Below are 24,031 nucleotides of genomic sequence, written 5' to 3'. Positions count from 1 at the left end.
ACCGATCAATTTTTGGCGCCGTTGCCGGGGATTGCTAGCATAGTTATTTTTCTTATTAAAAAAAATTATTTAAAAATTAAAAAAAAAATAAAAAAAAATTTCTATTATTGTTACTTTTCTTATCTTCTTTTTCTCCCTTACTAATTTTTTATTTATTTTGTTATCAGGAATCGAGAAAAAAAAAAATCTGGGATGATCAAAAGGAGAACTGCCAGAAAAGAAATGCTGTAGAGGTTTGCAAAAAAAAAAATATAAATTGCTGGGGAAATTTCCTTTGGTAACCTCTAAACTTTTCTTATTTAAATTAATTATTGGTTTGAAATTTTGTGGTGATTGTTTGATTTTAATTATAGCAAAATTGTGAATGCATGCTTGATACACATACACAAATCAATTTGCACATAGTAAGGGCAATCACCCCAACAAGATAAGAGCCGGATTTCATCACCGGACTCTTGCCCAACTTAGGTGAACTCAATCTCACATAGTGTCATCTTTAATTAAAATCAATTAGACGTTGGCTCCTAGGGACATTCGAGCTCAATAGGACGAAGATCACCGAAAGTTGCACCAATTTCGCTCTGTGGCTTAGTTGATGTCTAGGCAAGCTTTGTCCCTATAAGGGAGACAGTTCATCTGTTCGAGGCAAGTGGGTTTTAAGTGGGACCTTTGCGAACGCATCGTGACCCCTCCACTTACCTGGGAGCTTACCTGGTCAACTCGGTTCATTAGACCGGATTGGAGGCTTAGGTGCCCTCTTCAAACCAGTTAGAAGCTGTCTAGTAATTTTAGGTCAAAGACTAGGATTGATATGCTTTTCTCTTTTATTGCATGCTTGATTGATCGAGTACTAGTGTATGCACGGTAGTCGTTCTAGAGTACAAAACCTATTACCTTTTGACCCTGAAATAGAACGAACCCTTAGGAACATTCGAGCTAAGATCAAAACATTAGGATCATCCCCACCTCTTAAGATGGCTGAAGAACAACCCAAACTCCTGAGGGAATACTTTACTCCCACTATTTACACTTCCCCATCTTGCATTCGATTACCTGAGGTAGCAGCTGTACAATATGAAATAAAGTCTAGTGTGATCCAAATGCTTCCATCTTTTTATGGGCTCACCAATGAAGATCCATATAAATACCTAGATGAATTCTTTGAAATTTGCACCACTGTCAAGATTCAGAATTTCACTGATGATGCTCTGAAACTTAGATTATTCCCCTTCTCCCTTAAAGATAGAGCCAAACAATTGCTGAATTCTTTAGAAGCTAACTCAATTCGTTCTTGGGATCAAATGCAACAAGAATTCCTTAAAAAATACTTTCCCATAGGAAGAACGAACCAGTTTAGACGTGCCATTACAAGCTTCTCCCAAACTGAGGGAGAAGAATTTCATGAAACTTGGGAGAGATTTAGGGACCTAATCCGTAAATGCCCTCATCATCAAATACCTAAGTGGCAACTAGTGCAATGTTTTTATGACGGATTGACAGAACGAAACCGTCAGATGATCGATGCTGCATGCGGGGACACTTTTATGCTTCAAAATGAGCATGAAGCATGGAAATTATTTGAAAATCTTAATGAAAACTCCCTCCACCATGCTTCATGTTCTCGTCAAGCACCCCCGAGTTCTCAAAGAAAAGGGACAATTTGTGAAATAAGTCATTCTATGGACCTGTCTAGCAAGGTAGATGCATTGTCCCATAAGATTGACCAACTGATGATAGGTGGGCATTACATGAACTCTTCCCAAGCACAAGTGTGTACTATTTGTTCTAGCTCATCCCACCCTATTCATGAGTGCCCCTCAGCACCCCAATATCCCGAACTCGTGCAAGAACACATCAATGCTGCTCAAACACTGCCTAGACCGGGTAATGACCCATTTTCCAATACATATAACCCGGGATGGCGAAATCATCCAAACTTTTCTTGGAAGCAGCAAGCTTCGAATACTGCCCAACCTTATTCCCAAAACTTTCCAAACCCTCAGAATTTTCAAACCCTACAAAATATTCATCCCTACCATCCCTCGACTCAATTTCAACACACTCCTCCTCCACCCCAAAGAAACACAGCCTTTGAGGAGAAAGTGTTGAACGCCCTTCAAGGTTTGGAAACCATTACACAATTAGTGCACTCTCATATGCAATCAATCGCCAAGCTAGAATCCCAAATGGGTCAACTAGCTAATGCACTAAACAAGCGAGAGGAAGGAAAGCTTCCAAGCCAACCACTAAGTAATCCTAGGGGACAATACATGGCTCAAGAAAATCAACTAAATGCAATTCATCATGAACAAGCCAATGCTTTGACTACCCTAAGGAGTGGACGTGTAGTAGACAATAAGATTGGGGAGGACAACAATAAGGAAGATGAAGAAGAGGATAGAAATGTGTCAAATGAAAAACCTTCTTCTTCTTCTTCACCTAGTCCACCTTCTGCCAAAACTCATATTCCAAAGGCCCCATATCCTGAAGCTCTTAATTCACCCTCTCCCTTTGGCAAAAAGGGAACTTCACTAGAGGAAATAATGGAGGTTTTCAAACAAGTGAAAATCAACCTTCCGCTTGTTGATGCTATTAGACAAGTTCCCTCCTATGCTAAATTCCTCAAAGACCTTTGTACACAAAAGCGAAAATCTAGGACACATGTGCCTAAAAAGGTCTTCCTAACTGATCAAGTGAGTTCTATTCTCCAACACAACACCCCTCCGAAATTCAAAGATCCTGGTGCTCCCACTATCTCCTGTGTCTTAGGAAATAATTTCATTGATCGAGCACTCTTAGATCTAGGGGCAAGTGTCAACCTTTTACCTTATTCAGTTTATGAGAAACTTGGGTTAGGTGAGTTAAAACCAACCTCGGTATCCCTTCAATTGGCTGATCGATCTGTAAAAACACCACGTGGGATAATTGAAGATGTTCTTGTCAAGGTAGATAAATTCTATTTTCCAGTAGATTTCATTGTCCTTGATATGGAACATGAACCTAATCCTAAGAAACAAATCCCCGTTATCCTTGGGCGGCCCTTTTTAGCAACAGCCAATGCGTGCATCAATTGTAGAACAGGGGTAATGAACATATCATTTGGGAATATGAAGGTAAAATTAAATGTGTTCAATGCGGCCGACCAACCCGCAAGGGAAATTGAGTGTTTTATGATAGACAAAATAGATGACCTCATAGAAGGAGATGCAAAAACTATCTCACTATGTCTGGCTGAAGACAATAAACTTAGCGCTTGTTGGAAGGCAACCCAATTCTCTTAGATTATTTCTTAACATTGAGGACAATGTTAGGTTTAGGTTTGGGGGTATTCATCTTGATTTTCATCCAAAAAAAATAAAAAAAATAAAAAAAATAAAAAATAAAAAAATAAAAAAATAAAAAATAAAAAATAATAATAAAAAAATCATTTTTTTAAAAAAAAGAAAAAAATAAAAAATAAAAATATTTTTTTAAAAAAAAATGTGTTTATTTTCATTTTTTTATAAAAAAAAAGTTATTAAAAAAAAAGTTTTTGTTATAAAAAAAAAAAACCTAATTTATATACATTTATGCGAGAATGATAAACACACAAGGTATATAAAATTTAAAGAGCCCAATGACTAGTGGGAAGTAATACAAATTTAAGTTCTTTTTATTAAGTCTCTCTTAGGGAGTTGTGAGCTAATTAATACTTTGGAATTTCACTACACACTGGCCGACTCTTCTAAGGTCTAGGCTCGACATTATGTTGAGAGTATGGTAGCAACCTTGGACCCTGATGAATCATACTTATCTAATCAAAAAAAAAAAAACATCAATAAAAATGGATTTAGTCAGGAACATCGAAAAGGGCTACCTATTGTCAAAGATCAAGTGGGCTTGTGATGAGGACTCCGAGTATAAGTCCGCAGGGGAGTCTTGATGCCCGACACCTTATGCCAACTAGTGTGAGAGTTGTCGACTGATTGCTCGTTACACGGAGAAATCACCACAAGAGTAAAAGTGCACAATTTATATATCTTTCTTTAAAAAAAAAGAAAAAAAAAGAAAAAAAAATGTTGTATTGACCGAAAAGACAATAGTGTGAAAGCCGTCGTTGTAAAAATTCGAGTAAACTGGAATATTACAGATAAAGCCCGTGAGGTACTAAAGTAAACATCCACAACTCTCGAAATCCTGCAGATAAGATGATTTTGAATCAGTGAGTAGGTCTTTTCGACCAATCCTTGGAAACTACTAATACTAACAATATTTTGGAGATCCGAACCCTTAGCTTGTGTACGGTCCAGATTTCACCGAGCACTCCAGTATAAATAAGTCTTACAACTCCCTAAAAGGAAACTTAATGACTTTAACTTAGATTGCATACTAACCTAGAATTTGGGCTGACTTAGTAAATAAAACTGTGTGTGCTTTGAAATTCTTATCATTTATGTATCTTAGATAATAATAATAATAATAAAAGAGAGTTTTTGAAAATCTTAGCTAGTATGCATTTGGAATTCGATTTTCACTTCATAGATCAATCGATCTAATAAAAAAAAATAAAAAATAAAAAATAAAAAATAATAATAATAATAAATAATAATAAAAAAAATGATTTATTGAAGTTTGTGGGTATCTTCACTGAAAACTCTCACGAGACTATAACTCGTCCACTAGGGTAACCTGGGGGTTTAAAGCCATGTTGCATATGGTAAATGCAATCGCGATGCCTGCGAAAGTGAGTTAGAGTTGTTCTTTTCTAATTTTATTTTGCTCGAGGACTAGCAAAACATAGGTTTGGGGGTGTGATAAGTGCTGATTAATCTATAATTTAATATTCTTTTTCCAGCACTTATCAATGTTCTTAAACGGATAACTACTTGTTTTACCATGAAATTGAATAAACAATAAAATAAATTTAAATTATGGTAAGAGGTAAATAATACTTTTCTTAAAACAGACTCTGAATTTGTCTCTCTTCTGATTGAGATCTTTCATAAAAACATATAAGGAGGAGATTGTGTTAACCCGGTTTAGTAACCTGATAGAGTTGCAATCAAGCTAAGGCCATGATTAAATAGGTCTTGATCCTAATTAGATAATTAATCTTGTATGAAGAAAAAGGTTTGATTAACACCTTTTTATTAAGTTAGGGTCCTGCTTTTAGTCTTGTCGAGTTCGGTCTGAAGCAGTTTAGCAAGAATTAAATTTAAATGACATTGGGCTCGAGAATAAGTTCAAGCAAAGCAACGATCATGATCCACCTCAAACCCAAGTCAATTCCCAACCAATTCCTTACCTACCTTTATATAAAATTTATAATTTTAAAACAAAAAAAGGAAGAAAGAAAATAATAAATATAATAAAATAAATAAAAATAATATCGGGAAGAATTACTGGTAACACTGTTCATATGAACAGTGTCCCGTGAAAATACTGTTTATATGAACAGTGTTACCAAAAAAAAAAAAAAATAATTAAACCCCACTGTTCATCTTCTTCCCCCGCTCCCCGCAGTGTATCACGGCCGAGATGACGTCGCCTGAGGGACCCTCCACGCAATCTTCCACGCGGTGCAGCCAGCCTCCCGTTCCTCCGCCTCTTTCTCCGCCTGTATCCCCGCCTCCGCGCTACCGTTCCGAGCGTCCGAGACAGGCTCCCAGCGTATCACGCCACGGATCCGGCCACCTTCTTCTTCGGCTCCTCCCAACGCTCCCGGCTCCTCCAGCTCATCCTGCAGCATCTCCTTCCTTCCCAAATCAGCAAGCCGTGATCTTCTTCTTCCGCGCCCTAGCTCATTCCGCACGTCAACCTCCTGGAATCCCGCAGCCAGCTCCACTGATCCGACCGCCTGCAATCAAACCGGCACCCCAGCAATCATGCCGTCCTCCTTCCGGATCGGCGCCCGTCTGCAGCTCTTCCCCAATTCCAGCATCCGCGAGCAATCATCCCACGCAGACCAGCTCTCTTCCGGATTTGAAATCCCAAGCATCCGCCTCACAGATCGCGTCCGTTTTTCCCCTCCTCTCCACGTGCTTGCTGGCTGATATGATGAGGGGATCTATATAAGGAGCTGGGGGGCGAGCAGAGGAAGGGAAGAAAGGGGGGGCTCGGTTCAACAAAAAAAACAGGGGAGACCCCCTGTTTCGGTGAAGAGAAGAAGAGAGGTTCGGTTGGGAGAAAAAGAAAAGAAAAGAAAAGAGGGGGGGAAAGAGAATAGTTTGTGATATTTTTGGAAGAATGGGAGGTGAAGGCTTTCATTTGAAGATGGAAGGACATCCGGCCACCATGCGCGGCTGAACACCTAGTCTAGGGCTGGATGAAGCCCTAGCAATGTATCAGGGCATTGTAGTTCTTACTCTTTTAATTTTTTGGAGCTTGTTTAAATTCTTATTATCAATGGAAAATCCTTTTACGATGTTTAAACTTTGAGCATGCTATTTATTATTCATGTCTGCTAAAGTAGTTTAAGATGATCCATGCCTAGGAAGATGAGGTGTGCTGCACTCTAGGTTAGCATAATTAGGTAGACACTTCATGCTACACCGAAGATGGATCTTCCTAACACTCTTTATGTTTTTATTTTAAAAGGCTTGTAGCCAATTTGCATGCATCTCTAAAAGATAAAAATTAAGAACACAGTCCCTAATGCAATGCTATGCGGTGGATTCCAAACCCTAGATCTATCTACTTTGATAAATTTCAATTCGTACTCATAGATTAATTTAGTTAAATCAAGTTAGCAAATCCTTCTTCTTGATTTATTTTTAAAAGAAAAATAACTTATTCTTCAATCCCTGTGGACCGACACCCGTAATCACTATCCTACAGGATACGTGCTATTGCGTGGTTTATCTTTGAAAATGAAAGAACCGATCAGATTGCCGATCACATCATGTGGAATGTGAATGTGAATGATGCCTATCATAAGGCGCGACATGTATAGAAGCAGTTGCAACAAGCTGAAATGTCAAGAAGGGGATACACACTACAGCAAAAATCGTTATCAATGACATTTTTAAGTGCCACAATAAGCAAAAAAGAATGCTGCAAAATCGAAGATTTGAACTTGTTGGGGGGGAAAAATGGACCACCCCACAAATACAATTAAAGCACCCAAATCCGACAGCAAGGCCGAGCTCATCCAGGCCGAGCTCATCCAAGCTGCTGAGCTCAGAAGGCTGCCGTGCTCAGAAGGCTGACGAGACCAGAAGGCCGAGCTCAGAAGGCCGAGCACAGAAAGCCGAGCTCTGAAGGCCGAACTCATGCAGGCCGAGCCGAGCTCCGAAGGTCGAGCTCATGCAGGCCGAGCCGAGCTTAGAAGGCCGAGCTCGTCATCCACATGCTGCAGCCACGACCTACAGCAGTCTCATCCAGGCCGAGCTCATGCAGGCCGAGTCGAGCTCAGAAGCCGAGCTCGTCATTCACATGCTGCAGCCACGACCTGTAGCAGTCCCATCCAGGCCGAGCTCATGCAGAAGGCTGAGCTCAAAAAGCCGTCGAGGTCAGAATACCGAGCTCAAAAGGCTGCCGAGCTCAGAAGGCCGAGCTCAAAAGGCTGTCGAGACCAGAAAGCCGAGCTCAAAAGGCTGCCGAGACCAGAAGGCCGAGCACAGAAGGCCGAACACAGAAGGCCAAGCTCAGAAGGCCGAGACCAAAAGGCCGAGCATAGAAGGCTGTCGAGCTCATTCAGGCCGAGGTCAGAAGGCTGCCAAGCTCCGAAGGCTGCCGAGCTCATTCAAGCCGAGCTCATTTAGGCCGAGCTCAGAAGGCTGCCGTGCTCATTCAGGCCGAGCTCATGCAGGCTGCCGAGCTCAGAAGGCTGCCGTGCTCATTCAGGCCGAGCTCATGCAGGCTGCCGAGCTCAAAAGGTTGCCGAGCTCATTCAGGCCGAGCTCATGCAGGCTGCCGAGCTCAAATCACCGAGCACAGAAGGCCGAACTGACCTCAGAAGGCCGACCTCGTCGTCCACATGCTGCGGCCATGCCCTGCAGCAGCCTCACCGCACCATGCTTTACTTGTCGGCCATGCCACGACATATCAACCAGGGACCATACCCTGCTACGACTGTCAATGTCTCACCATTCCAAAGAATGGACTGCACTGCGCACCACAAGCAAGCTCTGGCTGCACGCCATCTCCTCCCATGATAGGAACGGGCCACCCACGGCAACTCATTACTTCCACGCCCACGTCGAATCGTGATGGTAATCCATTAATTCGCCCAGTCACATCACAGGTAACCTTGGCATTCTCCCTATAAAAGGAAAGCTTCTCCCTCAAACAAGAGGCTTCTTCCTCTCAAGGGAGGCTTCGGACTTCTATATACAGTCCATCTCCTTCTCCAAAATTAAGCCCCCCTCTGACTTAAGTATCGGAAGGCCGGCGCTGGAAATCCCGGCCACCGGCTTTTTTGCAGGTCCCCTGGAGGACCCAGCCCGCTGACGGATCGCCGCCCGCCAGTGTTCACCGGAGCTCCTCCTCCTCGGTCTGCGGCCGCCCCCGGATCCAATTTCCAGCAACAGTTGGTGCTAGAGGAAGGGTCCGAGTTGCGGCCATGAAACTAAGGAGCAGAGGAGCCTTTAATGCCTCTCGGCATCATGCTCCAAGTTTCGAACGCTCAGTCCAGAATTCACCACCAAGATCTCTGGTAGATCAAGTTCCACAAGTCTAACCCGAGCACTTCGACGTGCTAGTGCAGCAAGTCCAAGCGCTAGCCATTGCAGTCCAAAGCCTGCAATAAGTGGAGGCCCCTCCTGTGCTGCCTCCACGGATTCATGTTAAGCAGAGGTAGAAACTTTCTCCCGAGCCATCTCGAATCAGGCATGGCTCCCGCTGCAATGACGTATGTGGAGGCAACCAGTGAGAAGTAGTAGCCCAAGTCTCACGTCAACGAGTTGGAGGGAAAGAGAAATAAAAGCTGAGGTCTGGAGAAGGAGAGTTATGGAGCTTTAAAATGGGATTGTAAGCCTCTGTGGCAAAGGGTACAGCCCCATTAAATCCCATTATCCTTCCAAGTCTTCTGTCTTCCGGCAGCAAGTAAGAAACCAGCATGTACTCTCTCCTCATGGGTGTAAGTCCTTAGGACGGCGCCGGCGACGTTGCTCTCCTTCAGAGCGTCGCCATCACCGAAGCCCCCACCGAGCTCATGCAAACCAAGCCAAGCTCAGAAGGCTGAGCTCATGCAGGCCGAGCCGAGCTTAGAAGGCCGAGCTCGTCATCCACATGCTGCAGCCACGACCTGCAGCAGTCTCATCCAAGCCGAGCTCATGCAGGCCGAGCCGAGCTCAGAAGGCCGAGCTTGTCATCCCCATGCTACAGCCACGACCTGCAGCAGTCTCATCCAGGCCGAGCTCATGCAGGCCGAGCCGAGCTCAGAAGGTCGAGCTCATGCAGGCTAAGCCGAGCTCAGAAGGCCGAGCTCGTCATCCACATGCTGCAGCCACGACCTGCAGCAGTCTCATCCAGGCCGAGCTCATGCAGAAGGCCGAGCTCAGAAGGCTGCCGAGGTTAGAATGCCGAGCTCAAAAGGCTGCCGAGCTTAGAAAGCTGCCGAGCTAAGAAGGTCGCCGAGCACAGAAGGCCGAGCTCAGAAGGTTGCCGAGCTCATAAGCCCGAGCTCCGAAGCTCGAGCACAGAACACCTCTCTCAGAAAATCGAGCCAAAGAAAGCTGGTGCTAAGCCAAGTCCTGAGAGACTTCGAAGTTCGGAAGCCATCAAAATATCTCCAAAAGGTACAGGATGCCACTTTGGCTTTAAATAATTTTAATATTTTACCTATCTCCAGGTCGGAGAATGCAAAAGACGACCTATGGGTATCTCTATCTCCAACATCGCCCCACTCCAGGTGGGAACGCACGATCGCCAACAAACAAGGCCATCTCCGGTCTCCATCTCCATCTCCCTCAAAGACCCCGACTAACTTTGGGATGCCCCGAGTGTTGATGTGCGTTCCTAGACCCCTCAACCTCGAAAAATGTCGCAGGTCGACAGTGCGTTCCCAGACCCCTCGACCTTGCGCACGATCCCTCGACTAAGGTCGAGATGCCCCGCTGAGTCGATAGTGCGCCCAAGCTCCCTCGGCCTCGGAAAGACAGGGTAGTACCTTCACGGTCCTCCGTGGCGCTCGACATCGACAACGGGGTAGTACCTTCGCAGCCCCCCGTAGCGCCTCCTCGACTAAGGTCGAGATGCCCCGTGTGTCGACAGTGCGTTCCCAGACCCCTTGACCTCGGAAAGCGTCGCAGGTCGACAGTGCGTTCCCAGACCCCTCGACCTTGCGCATGATTCCTCGACTAAGGTCGAGATGCCCCGATAAGTCGACAGCGAGCCCAAGCTCCCTCGATCTCGAGAAGACGGGGTAGTACCTTCGCGGCCCTCCATGGCGCTCGACATCGACAACGGGGTAATACCTTCGCGGCCCCCCGTAGCACCTCCTCGACTAAGGTCGAGATGCCTCGATAAGTCGACAGCGAGCCCAAGCTCCCTCGATCTCGGAAAAATGGGGTAATACCTTCGCGGCCCTCCGTGGCATCCGACAACGACAACGGGGTAGTACCTACGCGGACCTCCGAGGCTTTCAACGATATTCGACGACATTCGACGCCTCCTATGATAACACGCCCCGATCTGAGTGGGGGCACCCTGCTGAGTCGACCACAAGCCAAAGAAGGCTGCTGAGTCGACCTGAAGCACTTAACTCCAACTGCATGAGAGGTACACCCTACTTGGCACGCACATCTCTATATATATTTGGCTATATTACTGGATGATCGACGACTGGACTACTTCCTTCGCCCGAGCCAAAAAGCGGCTCGAACTCGGAAGTCATGGGGTAGTGTTGGGGGAAAAAATGGACCACCCCACAAATACAATTAAAGCACCCAAATCCGACAGCAAGGCCGAGCTCATCCAGGCCGAGCTCAGAAGGCTGCCGAGTTCAAAAGGCTGCCGAGACCAGAAGGCCGAGCTCAAAAGGCTGCCGAGCACAGAAGGCCGAGCACAGAAAGCCGAGCTCTGAAGACCGAGCTCATGCAGGCCGAACCGAGCTCAGAAGGCCGAGCTCATCATCCACATGCTGCAGCCACGACTTGCAGCAGTTTCATCCAGGTCGAGCTCTGAAGGCCGAGCTCATGCAGGTCGAGCCGAGCTCAGAAGGCCGAGCTCGTCATCCACATGCTGCAGCCACGACCTGCAGCAGTCTCATCCAGGCCGGGCTCATGCAGAAGGCCGAGCTCAGAAGGCTGCCGAGGTCAGAATGCCGAGTTCAAAAGGCTGTCGAGCTTCAAAGGCCGAGCTCAAAAGGCTGCCGAGACCAGAAGGCCGAGCACAAAAGGCTGCCGAGACCAGAAGGCCGAGCACAGAAAGCCGAGCTCAAAAGGCCGAGCACAGAAGGCCGAGACCAGAAGGCCGAGCACAGAAGGCTGCCGAGCTCATTCAGGCCGAGCTCATGCAGGCTGCCGAGCTCAGAAGACTGAGCACAGAAGGCCCAGCTAACCTCAGAAGGCCGACCTCGTCGTCCGCATGCTGCGGCCAAGCCCTGCAGCAGCCTCACCGCACCATGCTTTACTTGCCGGCCATGCCACGACATATCAACTAGGGACCATACCCTGCTACGACTGTCAACGTCTCACCATTCCCAAGAATAGACTGCACTGGGCACCACAAGCAAGCTCTAGCTACACGCCATCTCCTTCCATGATGGGAACGGGCTACCCACGGCAACTCATTACTTCCACGCCCACGTCGAGTCGTGACGGTAACCCATTAATTCGTCCAGTCACATCACAGGTAACCCTGGCATTTTTTCTATAAAAGGGAAGCTTCTCCCTCTAAAAAGGGGCTTCTTCCTCCCAAGGGAGGCTTCAGACTTCTACATACAGTCCATCTCCTTCTCCAAAATTAAGCCCCCCTCTGACTTAAGCATCGGAGGGCCGGCGCCGGAAACCCCGGCCACCGGCTTTTTTACAGGTCCCCTGGAGGACCCAGCCCGCTGACGGATTGCCGCCCGCCAGTGTTCGCCAGAGCTCCTCCTCCTCGGTCCGCGGCCGCCCTCGGGTCCAATTTCCAGCAACAGAACTAGTGTTCCCTTCTTTGAGAGTAGGGTTGAAAATGAGTCGGATATTGGTATATCTATATTTGTATTCATAATTTTTAACGAATATGGATACATATACGGATATTAAATAGATATCAAAATCAATATGCATATTTGTTCTAAATGGATATAGATACGAATAAGAAATTAAGCATATCCATATTTGTTATAAACGAATATAGATACGATTCTGATATTTTTTTAGATATTAATCAAATTTGGACAAAATTAAATAATAAAAACTAGCAATAAAAATATGATCATAAAGAAAAAATTAATTAAAAAAATATAATTTTATCAAGCATTCATCAATAATAAAAACTAACAATTTTATAAAGGATATATCGCTCAAGATTGCTCATCACCAAAGTAGACAGGATGATCTATGGTGCCTCTAAGACGTCTTACGGTGATCATTGATTGCAATCATTGGGTAGAAACTAAAAAGTGGATGGGACCTTCAAAACTATAGTTGCTTGAAAAAGACGAAGAGGAAAGAGGGATGAAAAAGACGAATGAGAGGTTTGAGCTTTTTAGACTTGTGGGGTGATTCGAAGAAGTATTTCGTATTCGGATTACTATTTTAAGTGATAGTCATCCAATATCCAGATTTCTTATAATTTGGCTAATCACTTAATTGATTTCTTTGTTCCGAATCTAAAAAAATTAGATGTATTCCCATGTGTATCCATATTCCGAAGATTTTTGAACTGACTATTCGGATCCGATCGAACAAAAAAAAAATAGTATTCGAATCTGACCTGAATCGAATATGAAAACGGATATGGTCGGATATAATTTGACCCACTTTCAGCTCTATTTGAGAGGCAAGCTCTTAACCACCAAGCTACAACGTGTATTCTGATAAAATAAAAGTGATTTATTTAACTTATTAAAATATATTCGTGTCATTAAATAATTATTCAATGTACATTGAAATATTTCATATTATAATCATTATCTAAAAAATCCTTTTCTTTATAACAAAAATGAAAAATGAATTTACTTTATTTTATTCTTTATGATATTTTCAAAGTTTTTTTATTAAAAATATTTAATAAATTAACCTTTGTGTATCACCATATTCATATATAATTTTTCCTATAAACTCTTTGAATAGATAATTCATGACTATTTTTATTTATACTATAATAAAGTAATAATAATTTTTTATGAAAAGAATATTAATATTATATTAATATTCTTATACTATATTTTTGTCATAAATAAATTTTTATTTTTATTTAAATACAAGCCCAATTGAACTAGTGACCTATACAAAGTAATGCTAAGAACATATGCTAACTTATTATAAATATTTTCATTGTAAAAGATTTCAATCATGAGAGATTCGATGGCCACCATAATGCATATGATAACACATTTGATGACCACAATATGACAAGACCCAAGCTCTATATAAAAATTAATAATTTAAGGTTTAGCGATGATTTTCCAAAATCCAACAACTTATGATATTATTTACCGGCATATTAGTTAAATGCTATAATAATAGTTCTAGTTCCCAGCACTTCAAAATATATGTTATAGAATATAAATTTATAGCTGCATTTATAATAAAGTACTACTAATAAGAAAATGCTTATTGGAAGTTACCGACGTTCATACTATAATGCTGCAAAACCAAGATTTTTAACAATATAAAATAAGAAATACTACAAGTAGTTTGCTGCCAAAATTTATTTTTGTTGGACTGTCATCAGTGCTCATGACACAATGTATGCCCTAATGCGTCCACCTCATCGATGCAATAATGAATATGAAGAGCATGCCATAGGTTGACGAGAGTTAGTTACTGAACCCATCTATAACAATGGATTACGTGATGAACCCACCATCAAGGTTGAAGCAAAATAATGCTAAAGCCTTACTATGCACCGAATGATGTCTGCATCTCAAGTTGAAGAAGAGGATAGGCTACAGACCAACACTTTTCACACTCACTGCATCATTGGTCAACGTGTTTGCAATATCATCATCGATAGTGAAAATATTGTATCTCAAGAAATCATTGACAAGCTCAATCTAAAAGTAGAAAACCAATTTCATGACCATACAAAATTGCCCAATTCAAAAAAGGTAATGATTTAATTGTCTCGAAACACTATCTTATCAATTTCTCTATTCATGATACTTACATTGACGATATATAGTGCAATGTAACACTAATGGATGCATGCCATGCGTTACCGAATCACTCTTAACAACATGACGAGGGGTAATAATACAATATATACTTCTTCAGTAGAAATGGAGTAAAGATCATGCTCTATCCCATGAAGGATGAACCCCCAACAAAGGAGGGTCTAAGTATCCTTGCTATCAAAAGCTTCCTCGATGAAAATAAGGGCTCACGATGCATCTATATGGTCACCTAGATGGATGGTAATAAGGTAGGTATAGGTCAGGTAGAGTTAAATAAGGTGGATTGAAATGGATAAAGCTACGAAAATCTTTCTTTGAATATAAATCAATCAAATAAAAACAAAAATATGAAAGCAAATCTCAATATTTTACATAACATTAAACAAAAGAACAGTGAGAGACATGAGCATACTAAATCACGACATTGGATAAACATTTAATGACTAAGGTCAATCATCAAAAAATAAAGTTGGATTACTAAGTACGCAGAGGAAATCAAAACTTTATAAATTGCTCCAACTACTACTAGTAGTAAAGTTGTTAATGAGCCCTAGCTCCGTCTCATACTTGAACTATTGACATTTTACCTAGGAAGATTGAGACCCAAACAAAATCATTGCCCTACTGATGTCAATGACCTAAATGCAGCTCATTTTAAGGCTGATAATCATCATGCATAAAAAATCAATTCTGATTTAATCCTTTGGGCCGGGCCCCATTTCATCCTAGAAAGATCCGGGCCGGCTCCATAGCTCTAGATGGACCCATGCCACTCGTGCTCACTCGTCCCCGGCACCGAACAGCCGTGCCCACCTGTCAAGAGGAAAGCCCCAGAAGGGGGGCGGCGAGCCAAAGAGGCGATGAAGCTGAAGCCCATGCCAGTAATAAATCCAACGCCCGCGCTCCGTCCCGGCCTCCCCAGCCGCTACTCTCCTCCCTCCTCCTTCTGCTCTCTCCGCCGCTGTTCTCTCTCCGGCTTCTGCTCTTCCTTCTCCTCCTCCCCCTTCTCCTCGCCTTCTTCTTTGTGTTCTTCCTTTGAGAAGCTCCCGAGGCCCTGCCCGTGGTTCTACTCTTTCCCAAGAATGGAGGTACTTCGCTTCTTATCGCTAGGTCCTTTGTCCCCTTTCCTTCGTGTGAGTTTTCTTTGGTTTGAGATTTGTATTCCCTTGTCTTGCCTTGTTTCAGTGTTACTTATTGGAATTCGATGAGCAAATTGATGGGTTTTTTTTTTTTATAAAAGGCTAGGTTTTGGAGAGGTTTTGATCCGATCTTGCCAAAGGATGTGAAATTCAAACGTATGAGGGTTGTGGGATTTCTTGGTGGGGTGATATGTTGAATAAATGAAGACGGGTGGTGATACATCTGGAAATAATAGACTGTGTGGAGCTACATATATTGGCAAATTTAAGTGTGAAAGTTTTAAATTATCGGAGGCTGAAACTTTTTCATTAATTATCTTTGATTTATTTTTTCACCAAAAAGAATATATTTGATTTGAAGCCTTTTATTTATGACCATTGGTTTATATGCTGAGCTCGTGGATGCTTTACTATTGGTCACTAACTTGTAAACCACATCATCTATTGATTAGATGCGTTATTGACTCAAGACTTTGTAGTTAACAACATTTTCTAGAACGCCACTTCTTAGTTCAGAATTCTGCAAAATGGGACTTCCTTTGAATTCTTGTTGACCAATTGAAGGTTCTATGTCATTGCTTTGAGGTTTGCCTCCAAATTCTTGTAATTATTGAGGGACTTATTATAGACTGCATTTGTTTGTTGAATAAAATATTTATAATGCCTTGAATGTTTAACACCACAATCTTTCTTTCCAAACACCTTAGTATTTGACTAGTTATTTATTTTATCTAATAGAATCATGGAGATGATTGTTGCATTTAGTTAAATCACTGGGCATGGCATTTTTAGATGATATTTTTTTGTATGGAAAAATTATCCTTTTGTTAGATGATCACTAAATGAACCATTATATAAATGTTAGTGTGTTCACTTAATTTACCAAACCTTTGACAATTTTTTGTTATTTCTATTTTTTGTTACTTCATATATTTATGACTTTAGTCACATTTTCATATTTTTTAGTACAATTTGCCTACATGGTCATTGAGGTGTCTACATGGTTGTCACGCCCCCACCAACCCAAAGGCATGTGCTGAGGGACATGGCAACTCATTATATAAATGTCAATGTGTTCGCTTAATCCAAAGCCGCACATGCGTAAGGCTTGGCCCCACGAGCATGCAAGGAAACAACCTACAGTAAGCACAAATCATTCTAACAGGAATCCAGCACAGGCAGGATAAATTTCAATACTATCTAACTTCAAATAATCTGAATTGGCCATGCACCAATCTTAAAACCATCACTAACAATGTCACAACTAAACATTAAACAATTTATAATGAAACCTAGAAAATAACTCAAGCCCTCCAAGTTTGGACAAGTTCTCGGTTTATCTTAGTTGGTACAAAAAGTAGCCAGATTTAGAAGGAACAGATATTTCTTTTTGAGACCTCGGTCAATGTTGTAGAGATGAAATATCGAAATCTCAGTCAATATGGTAAATCCAAGATCGAGAACTTTATCTAGCCATTGGTTTAGTTAAAAATTCATTTTCAGGAGTTAAAGAGGTGATTGAAAATTGTTGGCTAATATTTTTGTATTATGTCAGCCAGTATCTTGGTATTTATCAGTTTTTATTGCTGAGATATCAGAGGCCTAGATCTATGGGACAGTGCCCGATACTGGTACAGACTGATATCTCAGCTGAGATGAAAACCATGCAGGACATTTATGCTATATTAGTTTTCTTGCTAATTGTGCTCATCAAGCTTGTTATGTTTGTTGTAATTTTATTTCTCTCTGTACTTGAGCAATTGATCTACAAATATGAGATTTCTAATGAAGCTTATCTGCATCTTATATTCCTTTTTCTCCTGCTGAAGATGTGAGAGCAGGACTTTGTGATCATATTTGCAGATCTTTGTTATTGCTCATTTTCTTGATATTACAGCATTTCTGGACTAGAGGATCATTTGATAAAAACAAAGCATTGGTGGAGCAATTGAAGCAATATGGTGTAATCAGATCAAATAAAGTGGCAGAAGTAATGGAAACTATTGACAGGGGTTTATTTGTACCTGATGGCAGCTCAGCTTATATTGATAGCCCTATGCCAATAGGCTACAATGCAACTATATCTGCTCCTCATATGCATGCAACTTGTCTGGAACTATTGGTGGAGCATCTCCAACCAGGAATGCATTCTTTAGATGTTGGTTCAGGTGCTTTATCTACACCTTCTATGCTTTTGTGATATTTCATTTCTGTATTTTGTGGGACATTCTACTAGTCATTAAACATAGGCATCTATATTTTGGATACATTTTTGTAGAATCTAAATAAACCTATACTTGTTAACACAGAGTCAATGATCTGACAGCAGAGGACTGAAAAACTTATAACATTTTTTAATTTTCTTGGGTGCAAACTGATCTATTTATTGGAGTATTCTGTGGACATATTATTCAGTTGACTGTCTAAGTAGGCCTCCAAATGCATTCCTTATATATCTAATTTAGCTCTAATATCATTTTTACATAGTATATACAATCTTTTCAACTTACAGAAGAAAGAAGATATCTTAAGTTTCATCGAAAATCAGAAACTGAAACCAAAAGTTTCAGTTTTGGCCGGAACCTTATATGTTGGGGCCTATTCTGGTGTCTTAACCAAAACTAATTTATGGAACTAAATTCATTGCATATATTTTGTTTATTATGGTTATTTGCATTTCATCATTTTTTTAAAATGTTAGGATACATTTTCTTTGGACTAAATTTGACTTTGCAAGTTTTGAGAACATCTAGAACTGCAATTTTAGGTTCCAGAGACATTAGCAAATAGATAATTTCTTGACATAGGCCTGACTATTCTGGAGTTAAAGTTTCATCAACAAATTTGTATGATATTTTAGATTGCAAATGTTGTAATGAACTCTATATATGACTTTTTACTCTTTTATTTTTCAATAGATTTTTTTTAGTGTTTGAATGCAATTTGATATTTACTTTATTTCTTATTTTAACTAATTTTGAAATTTTATAGTTTTGAGTCAAAACTGCCTAAAGTAGAGAGATACTGCTGAAATCATAGAACCTGCGAAAAAGCAAAACCATTTCATCTGGCTGAGACACTTGCAATGTGCATGATTAAGGAAAGATGAAAAAAAGAGGCATGCTATCCAGGCAGCATGTGTCACAAAAAGGGTTTTCCCTCTCCTAGTGGCATTGGGAGTCTAAAAGTCCACTTACAAAAGGGCAATTCAGCTTTAGAAGTCCTGTACCAAAAGGCGCTCAGCCACAGACAAAAAGTCGAATCATTTAGGCTTCTCTTGTTAGTATGATAGAGAACTAGAGATGTTGTTCCGTTGTACTTATGGATGCCGAAATCACCATTACTGTCAGCTAATTAGTATATAATGAAATGTATGCAAAATTGCAAATTATTATTACTTGCCATTTATCATAATACCTCATTTATCTAAAATTAAAAGGAGAAAACAGTGTGGCCAGAATAAAATAAGAAAGGTAGTGTGGTTACAATGTATATTTTAACCTTTGGCTCTCTTTCAGTGGCTTATGAGATGTCAATGCTGGTGGCTTTACCAAATGGTGTACTTGTAATGGTTACAATTTATTTGTCTTCTTCCTATAATTTGGTTTACTTTCTTGATCTTCCTAGCTTTTCTATAAGGTTATTTAGGGCATTATGATGCCATATTTAAGCTGTTGCTTGTAAATGATGGTAAATGTATGCTATGATAGTGAATTGTAAAAGCATGCCTCTTGGATCTTGTGAGAATTCTTGTAAAGAAACTAACATTACAACATCGTATATGCGTGAAAAAACCCATCTCAGAGATGAGACTCATGAGCATATTTACATATTAATGAATATATCCATATACATAATGCTTCTTATCGGTTAACAAGGTTTCATGTTTTGACTGGAATTCAAAAGGACCACTGCCATCAGGTTTCAGCTAATTTTGTTGAAACCAGCTGAAGCCCATATAATAATTGTCATTTGAAAATTAGGTAGTGTCTCTGCCACTTGAACCCTGGAATTGGATTTTGTGCTAGCACTTGGCTTGGCTTCTGGCAAGACACCTAGTGGAATATTTTAAAGAGAACAAGTATACAGGTATGCACTTTGTGCGTTTAGTAACAAAAGAATAGACTAGATAAGAAATAGTATATAATGTTAATAAAAAATGAAAATAAAAATAAAAAAATTAAAATGGGAGATGGAGATGGGAGGTGTAAAGTTGTTACAGAGGGAGATAGAGGGGAAACAAATTTGTTGGAGAGATTAAGTAAGATCAAGGTTCGCGGTCTCGGTACTGGACCCTGTATTGGTGCCACACTAGTATAGTATTGGTACGATACGGTACAAAATTTTTTGGAAGTACCGAGTGTCGGTACGCCATCTGTGCCGGGTACCAGTACGGTACACTCGGTACCGTCCGGTTCGAGCCGGTATGGCGTACCTTGGGTAGGATAGAGAGAAAGCAATTTGTGGTGCTAGAAAGATCCAGTGGGACTTGGATGCAGGAAGGGGATTGAGATTAGTTACAAGCACATTTTTGTTTCCAAATCTATCTATATAGATGATTGTTACATAATAAAGTTTTGTTTGTAAGATGCTCAATTCATGGGCATGTTTGACAAACCCAAAGAACTCCATAAGGACCTTAATGCTCTTTTAGTTTTTAATATATACTGTAGATAATATGAAAGTAAATGCATGAAACCATTGTTTACGACAGTGACAGCCTATTAAGAGCTTTCTGGGTTTTTTTTTTTCCTGTAATGACAACTAGAATTACATTAATAGACATCTGCACTTTGTGGGTTATTAAGCTCACACCCCTGCGATATTACTATAAACTTAAAGCAAATGCATTTTTTTATTGGAAAAGTAAATGCATTATTATGTTTCCTTGCTTGTGACTTTCATAGGCACCGGGTACTTGACAGCATGCTTTGCAATGATGGTTGGACCACAAGGCTGTGCTGTGGGTGTTGAACACATTCCAGAACTTGTTTGTTCTTCCATTGAGAATGTTAAAAGAAGTGCTGCATCATCATTGTTGAATGAAGGTTCCCTCTCCCTGCATGTTGCTGGTATGTTCTGCTTACTCAAACTATAACTTTATGGAAGATAATATAATTTCTCAACTTATCAGGCATGCAGCTTCAGGCTGTAATCTGAGTATTTTCAAATCTTTTCATCAAACAGGAGATCATAAAAAATCATCCCTTTGCATTTAACCTTCTCAAGTAGAGGGATGTGCACTTTCTGACTTTCCACCAGTCATCAAAACCTCTCAAAGTAAAATCATAATCATAAGAAGAAGAAAAGAAATGACATGCACGTTAGGAAAGTTCTACTATGTAGGACTTGTTTGGTTATTCCTGCAGGAAAGTGCTGCCGGAATTGGAGAGAGAGGGGGTGTAGGTGGAAGGGAAGGAAGGAGGAGAGGTAGAGGACGGAGCATTGACCAGGAGGAGATGGAGATTCCAAGATTGCAGGAAAAAAAGACCCATGGTGGTCCTTTTTTTCCCCACAGGCTACAGGCTGGTTGGAGTTTGGTTGACATGGGCCTTGCCTAAATGGGCTGTCTAATCCATGTATCCAGCAGTGGGCTGGATTTTCTTCTGCACTACTCAAACAGGCCCTTAAAATTTTAACCATGTAACCTGTACTTAAAAACTGTAATGTATATATCAAAAGCTGAAATTGGGGTTTGTTTATACAAGATTTTATTGGTGGAATCTATTTGGTGGATAATATAGTACTTTATGAATACAATAGTTTTTCTTAGTTTTCCACTACCGCTTCCCTTTCTCAGAGAATTGAACAATGCTGCCAACTTATAGCAGCAATTAGGAGGTGAATGAAGTTTTAACATCTATGGTCATCTATCGGGGGTTTTGCATAATTTGTTTATTTGTTTATTATTTTACTCATTTACCTATTTCCTTAGCATTTTTTGCACTATTTTCTAGAAAATTCTGCTTGCCCAGTGGCATCTGAATTTGTTCCTGCACTTTCTCCTGAATTAGATAACCAACAATAATATGCAACATGAAAGGAAAGTAGAAGACTGAACTTGACTAAATATGATGTGGGATCTAGAGTTGGCAATGACCCAAGCTGAGCTGAGTACTTGGTAGCTCAGACTTGTTTCATTATATGAAAGGGGTAGTTGAGTTTGAGCTGAGCTTGTGTCAAGCTTGGAAAAAATGTTCAAGCTTGGGTTGTTTGTTAACTAATGAGCTTCAGGGTGTGTTGGGATGTCCCAACAAGCTATCCACCAAACATGCCATATATGGAGGCAGGGAAGAGGTTAGCAGGGCAGAGAGCGAACAAGGGGAACTTTGGCCCCGCATAGTCCTGGAAAAGTGGACATTGGAAATAACCTCTCATAGGGAATCCAATATCCTTAATTTTTGGATTGTAAGGTCCATAAGGCCTCCTTAACGCAGTCATTTTTTTCTCTACTATGGCTATGTTTCTCTTTTGAAACCTCTGGTTTTGCTTTGACTTATCCTTGGATAGTGTGTTCGGGCATCCTAACAAGACCTTGATGGGGTTGTCATTGAGGCTGATTTTATACTTGTCTCATTCTGTTAACTATGCTTTGATGTAGTTGTTACTTAACTAATGCTCTCCTAATAATAGTGGCTTAGAAAAGGAATCTAGTATTACTATTTATTTTCAATTACTCCGTTTAAACTGATGGTAACCTGACATTAATTTACTACACAAAAACCCTAAAGACACCAAAAGGGTTTGGAATTAGAAAATCCAGTTCCAAGTTTAAAGAGACGGTACATGAACAAGAAGTCATTTTCTGTTGGACAGCATTTTTGTAAACCCTATTTACGATGCATTTCAGTTTTATATTTTCCCAGATTCATGCCGTATTGGTTTTCTTATCCATATCTTTCTTTTTTAAATGACCAATGTGCATTAATTTGTACAAGAAGCAAGAAAAAGAAAAATCTTTATGGAATGAGAATGCAGGACTTGGCGTCAGTAAACAGAAAAGTCTTGTAAAGCCAACACAAGAAAAATAGGATAAAAAAACCAGTTGCTTATAATTATTATTTTCTCATAATGCTTCCAATTATGCTACAAATTTAGCTTGTGCAGTTTTTTTTTGCTTTTTGGGTGCTCATTTTTAGAATTAGTCTGTTTTATGTTATTTCGTATTGTACAATTCCTTTGTTTGTGGGATCATCTTTTTATTAATCTGTTTCATTAAAAAAAAAAAGTTCGTATGGGCATTTCTTCCAGCTGAGTTCATAGTTTTAGAAAATCATATATACTTGAAATATTTAACTGTATTTAACAAGTCAATTTTATTTGAACAGAGGAGCCATGGCTTGCTTATAAACCGCTGATGAACCTTTTCCACTGGTTGCAGATGGAAGGCAAGGTTGGCCAGAACATGCACCCTATGATGCCATTCATGTGGGTGCAGCAGCTGCAGAAATCCCTCAGCCGCTACTCGACCAATTGAAACCTGGTGGAAGAATGGTGATTCCAGTGGGGAACTTCTTCCAGGATTTGCAGGTGATCGATAAGAAGCTGGATGGCTCCATCAGCATTCGAAGTGAAACATCCGTCCGCTATGTTCCACTGACGAGCCGAGCAGCACAGCTACAAGACTTTTGATGATTGAAGTACTATCAACTTTTTAATGCTGGTAATAAATACTCAACATATGATGAGATTTCAATGCAAAATGTCGTTTGTCTTTGTTGAAGTCGTGTTGTGTAATTATCTGCCGGTTACGATGCTGCTTCTCGTGCATGTGGGTCTCTAATTTCATCTTTCTGTATCTGGTCCTTGTAAATGGTCTGAATATGTTTGACTGCTGGTTTTACTTCATACAATTATCTTGTCATGATGTTTTGTTTAATCTTGACCGCTCAGCGTTCATCATGCTGCTCTCCAAAAACTAGATTCAGAACCTTTATTTGCTCCCATGGTTTTACATGTACCTGCACAAAGAGTTTTGAGGCATCTTGGATCGAGCTAGGCTTGGTTGGATTAATACGGTAAGATACTTTATAGGTAGTTTGAGATTGGAGAGAGATTCTTACGCATTTTAGGCATTTTTGTTTGTTAATATTGCATCTGTTTTGATCCTATTTGGGCAGGTTTGCAAAAAAAAATACAACTCAATTGGATTAAAGATGTAGTGAAGTGAATATAAAATTGTCTTGGCCTAAAAATAAATATAACTTTATTCATATATTAGATTGGAAATTGTTGGATTGGGTCTTGGTTGGTTTGGATTTATTTATTTATTTAGCCTCAACTCTAATACAATCCAAATTGGAAATCTTAGTTTAACACTTATCCAATGCCAGTTTAGCTAACAAGGATTGTGGCACAACGTAGCGTATGTGCCAAAGCAAGTAACTATGCATTGGTCTACAATGTTATTAGTACCAAATGAATCAGTGCCTTCTTCCAATTGGGATTGTAAATCTAGAATTTATTATACGTTGTAAATGTAAATTCCAATAACAAAATATTGTTATATCTTATCCAGGTTTTAATAGTAATCTATGAAGAAGCTAAACTTTGGTTCTTTGCTTTGTTATTCCCCCCTCATATTGGTTATCGTGCACATATTTCAGAAGATAAAAGACCAAACAAAACCTCTCTATGGGATGTT

At 40.5% G+C, this 24,031-nt stretch overlaps 1 protein-coding gene and 1 non-coding gene across 2 annotated transcripts; one reads left to right on the top strand and one right to left on the bottom strand.

The window, feature by feature from the left end:
- Positions 1-1,350: 1,350 nt before the first annotated feature.
- On the bottom strand, positions 1,351-1,456 carry LOC120107209 (small nucleolar RNA R71). Its single transcript, XR_005509111.1, has one exon. It is a non-coding gene; the product is annotated as a small nucleolar RNA R71 (small nucleolar RNA).
- A 13,554-nt stretch (positions 1,457-15,010) lies between these two features.
- On the top strand, positions 15,011-23,266 carry LOC103709941 (protein-L-isoaspartate O-methyltransferase-like). The gene is made up of 4 exons (XM_039120379.3): positions 15,011-15,336; positions 17,285-17,555; positions 20,295-20,459; positions 22,769-23,266. Exons 1-4 carry the CDS (start codon positions 15,109-15,111, stop codon positions 23,017-23,019), a joined length of 915 nt encoding a protein of 304 aa, XP_038976307.2. The 5' UTR covers positions 15,011-15,108; the 3' UTR covers positions 23,020-23,266.
- The last annotated feature ends 765 nt before the right edge of the window (positions 23,267-24,031 follow it).

Source organism: Phoenix dactylifera, chromosome 4 (genome assembly GCF_051530095.1).
Source record: "Phoenix dactylifera cultivar Ajwa chromosome 4, Ajwa_hap1_PhDact_Kaust_v1.1, whole genome shotgun sequence".
Classification (NCBI taxonomy): domain Eukaryota; kingdom Viridiplantae; phylum Streptophyta; class Magnoliopsida; order Arecales; family Arecaceae; genus Phoenix; species Phoenix dactylifera.
The sequence above is the reverse complement of the archived record's forward strand: the minus strand, read 5'-3'. Positions and strand labels throughout refer to the sequence as shown.

Excerpts from the sequence above, each read along its gene's own strand:
- LOC103709941 (XM_039120379.3), top strand. The coding sequence starts at position 15,109 with ATGAAGCTGAAGCCCATGCCAGTAATAAATCCAACGCCCGCGCTCCGT. Across the intron at positions 15,337-17,284 it reads ACTCTTTCCCAAGAATGGAG|CATTTCTGGACTAGAGGATC; the intron begins GTACTTCGCTTC and ends TTGATATTACAG. Across the intron at positions 17,556-20,294 it reads TTCTTTAGATGTTGGTTCAG|GCACCGGGTACTTGACAGCA; the intron begins GTGCTTTATCTA and ends TGACTTTCATAG.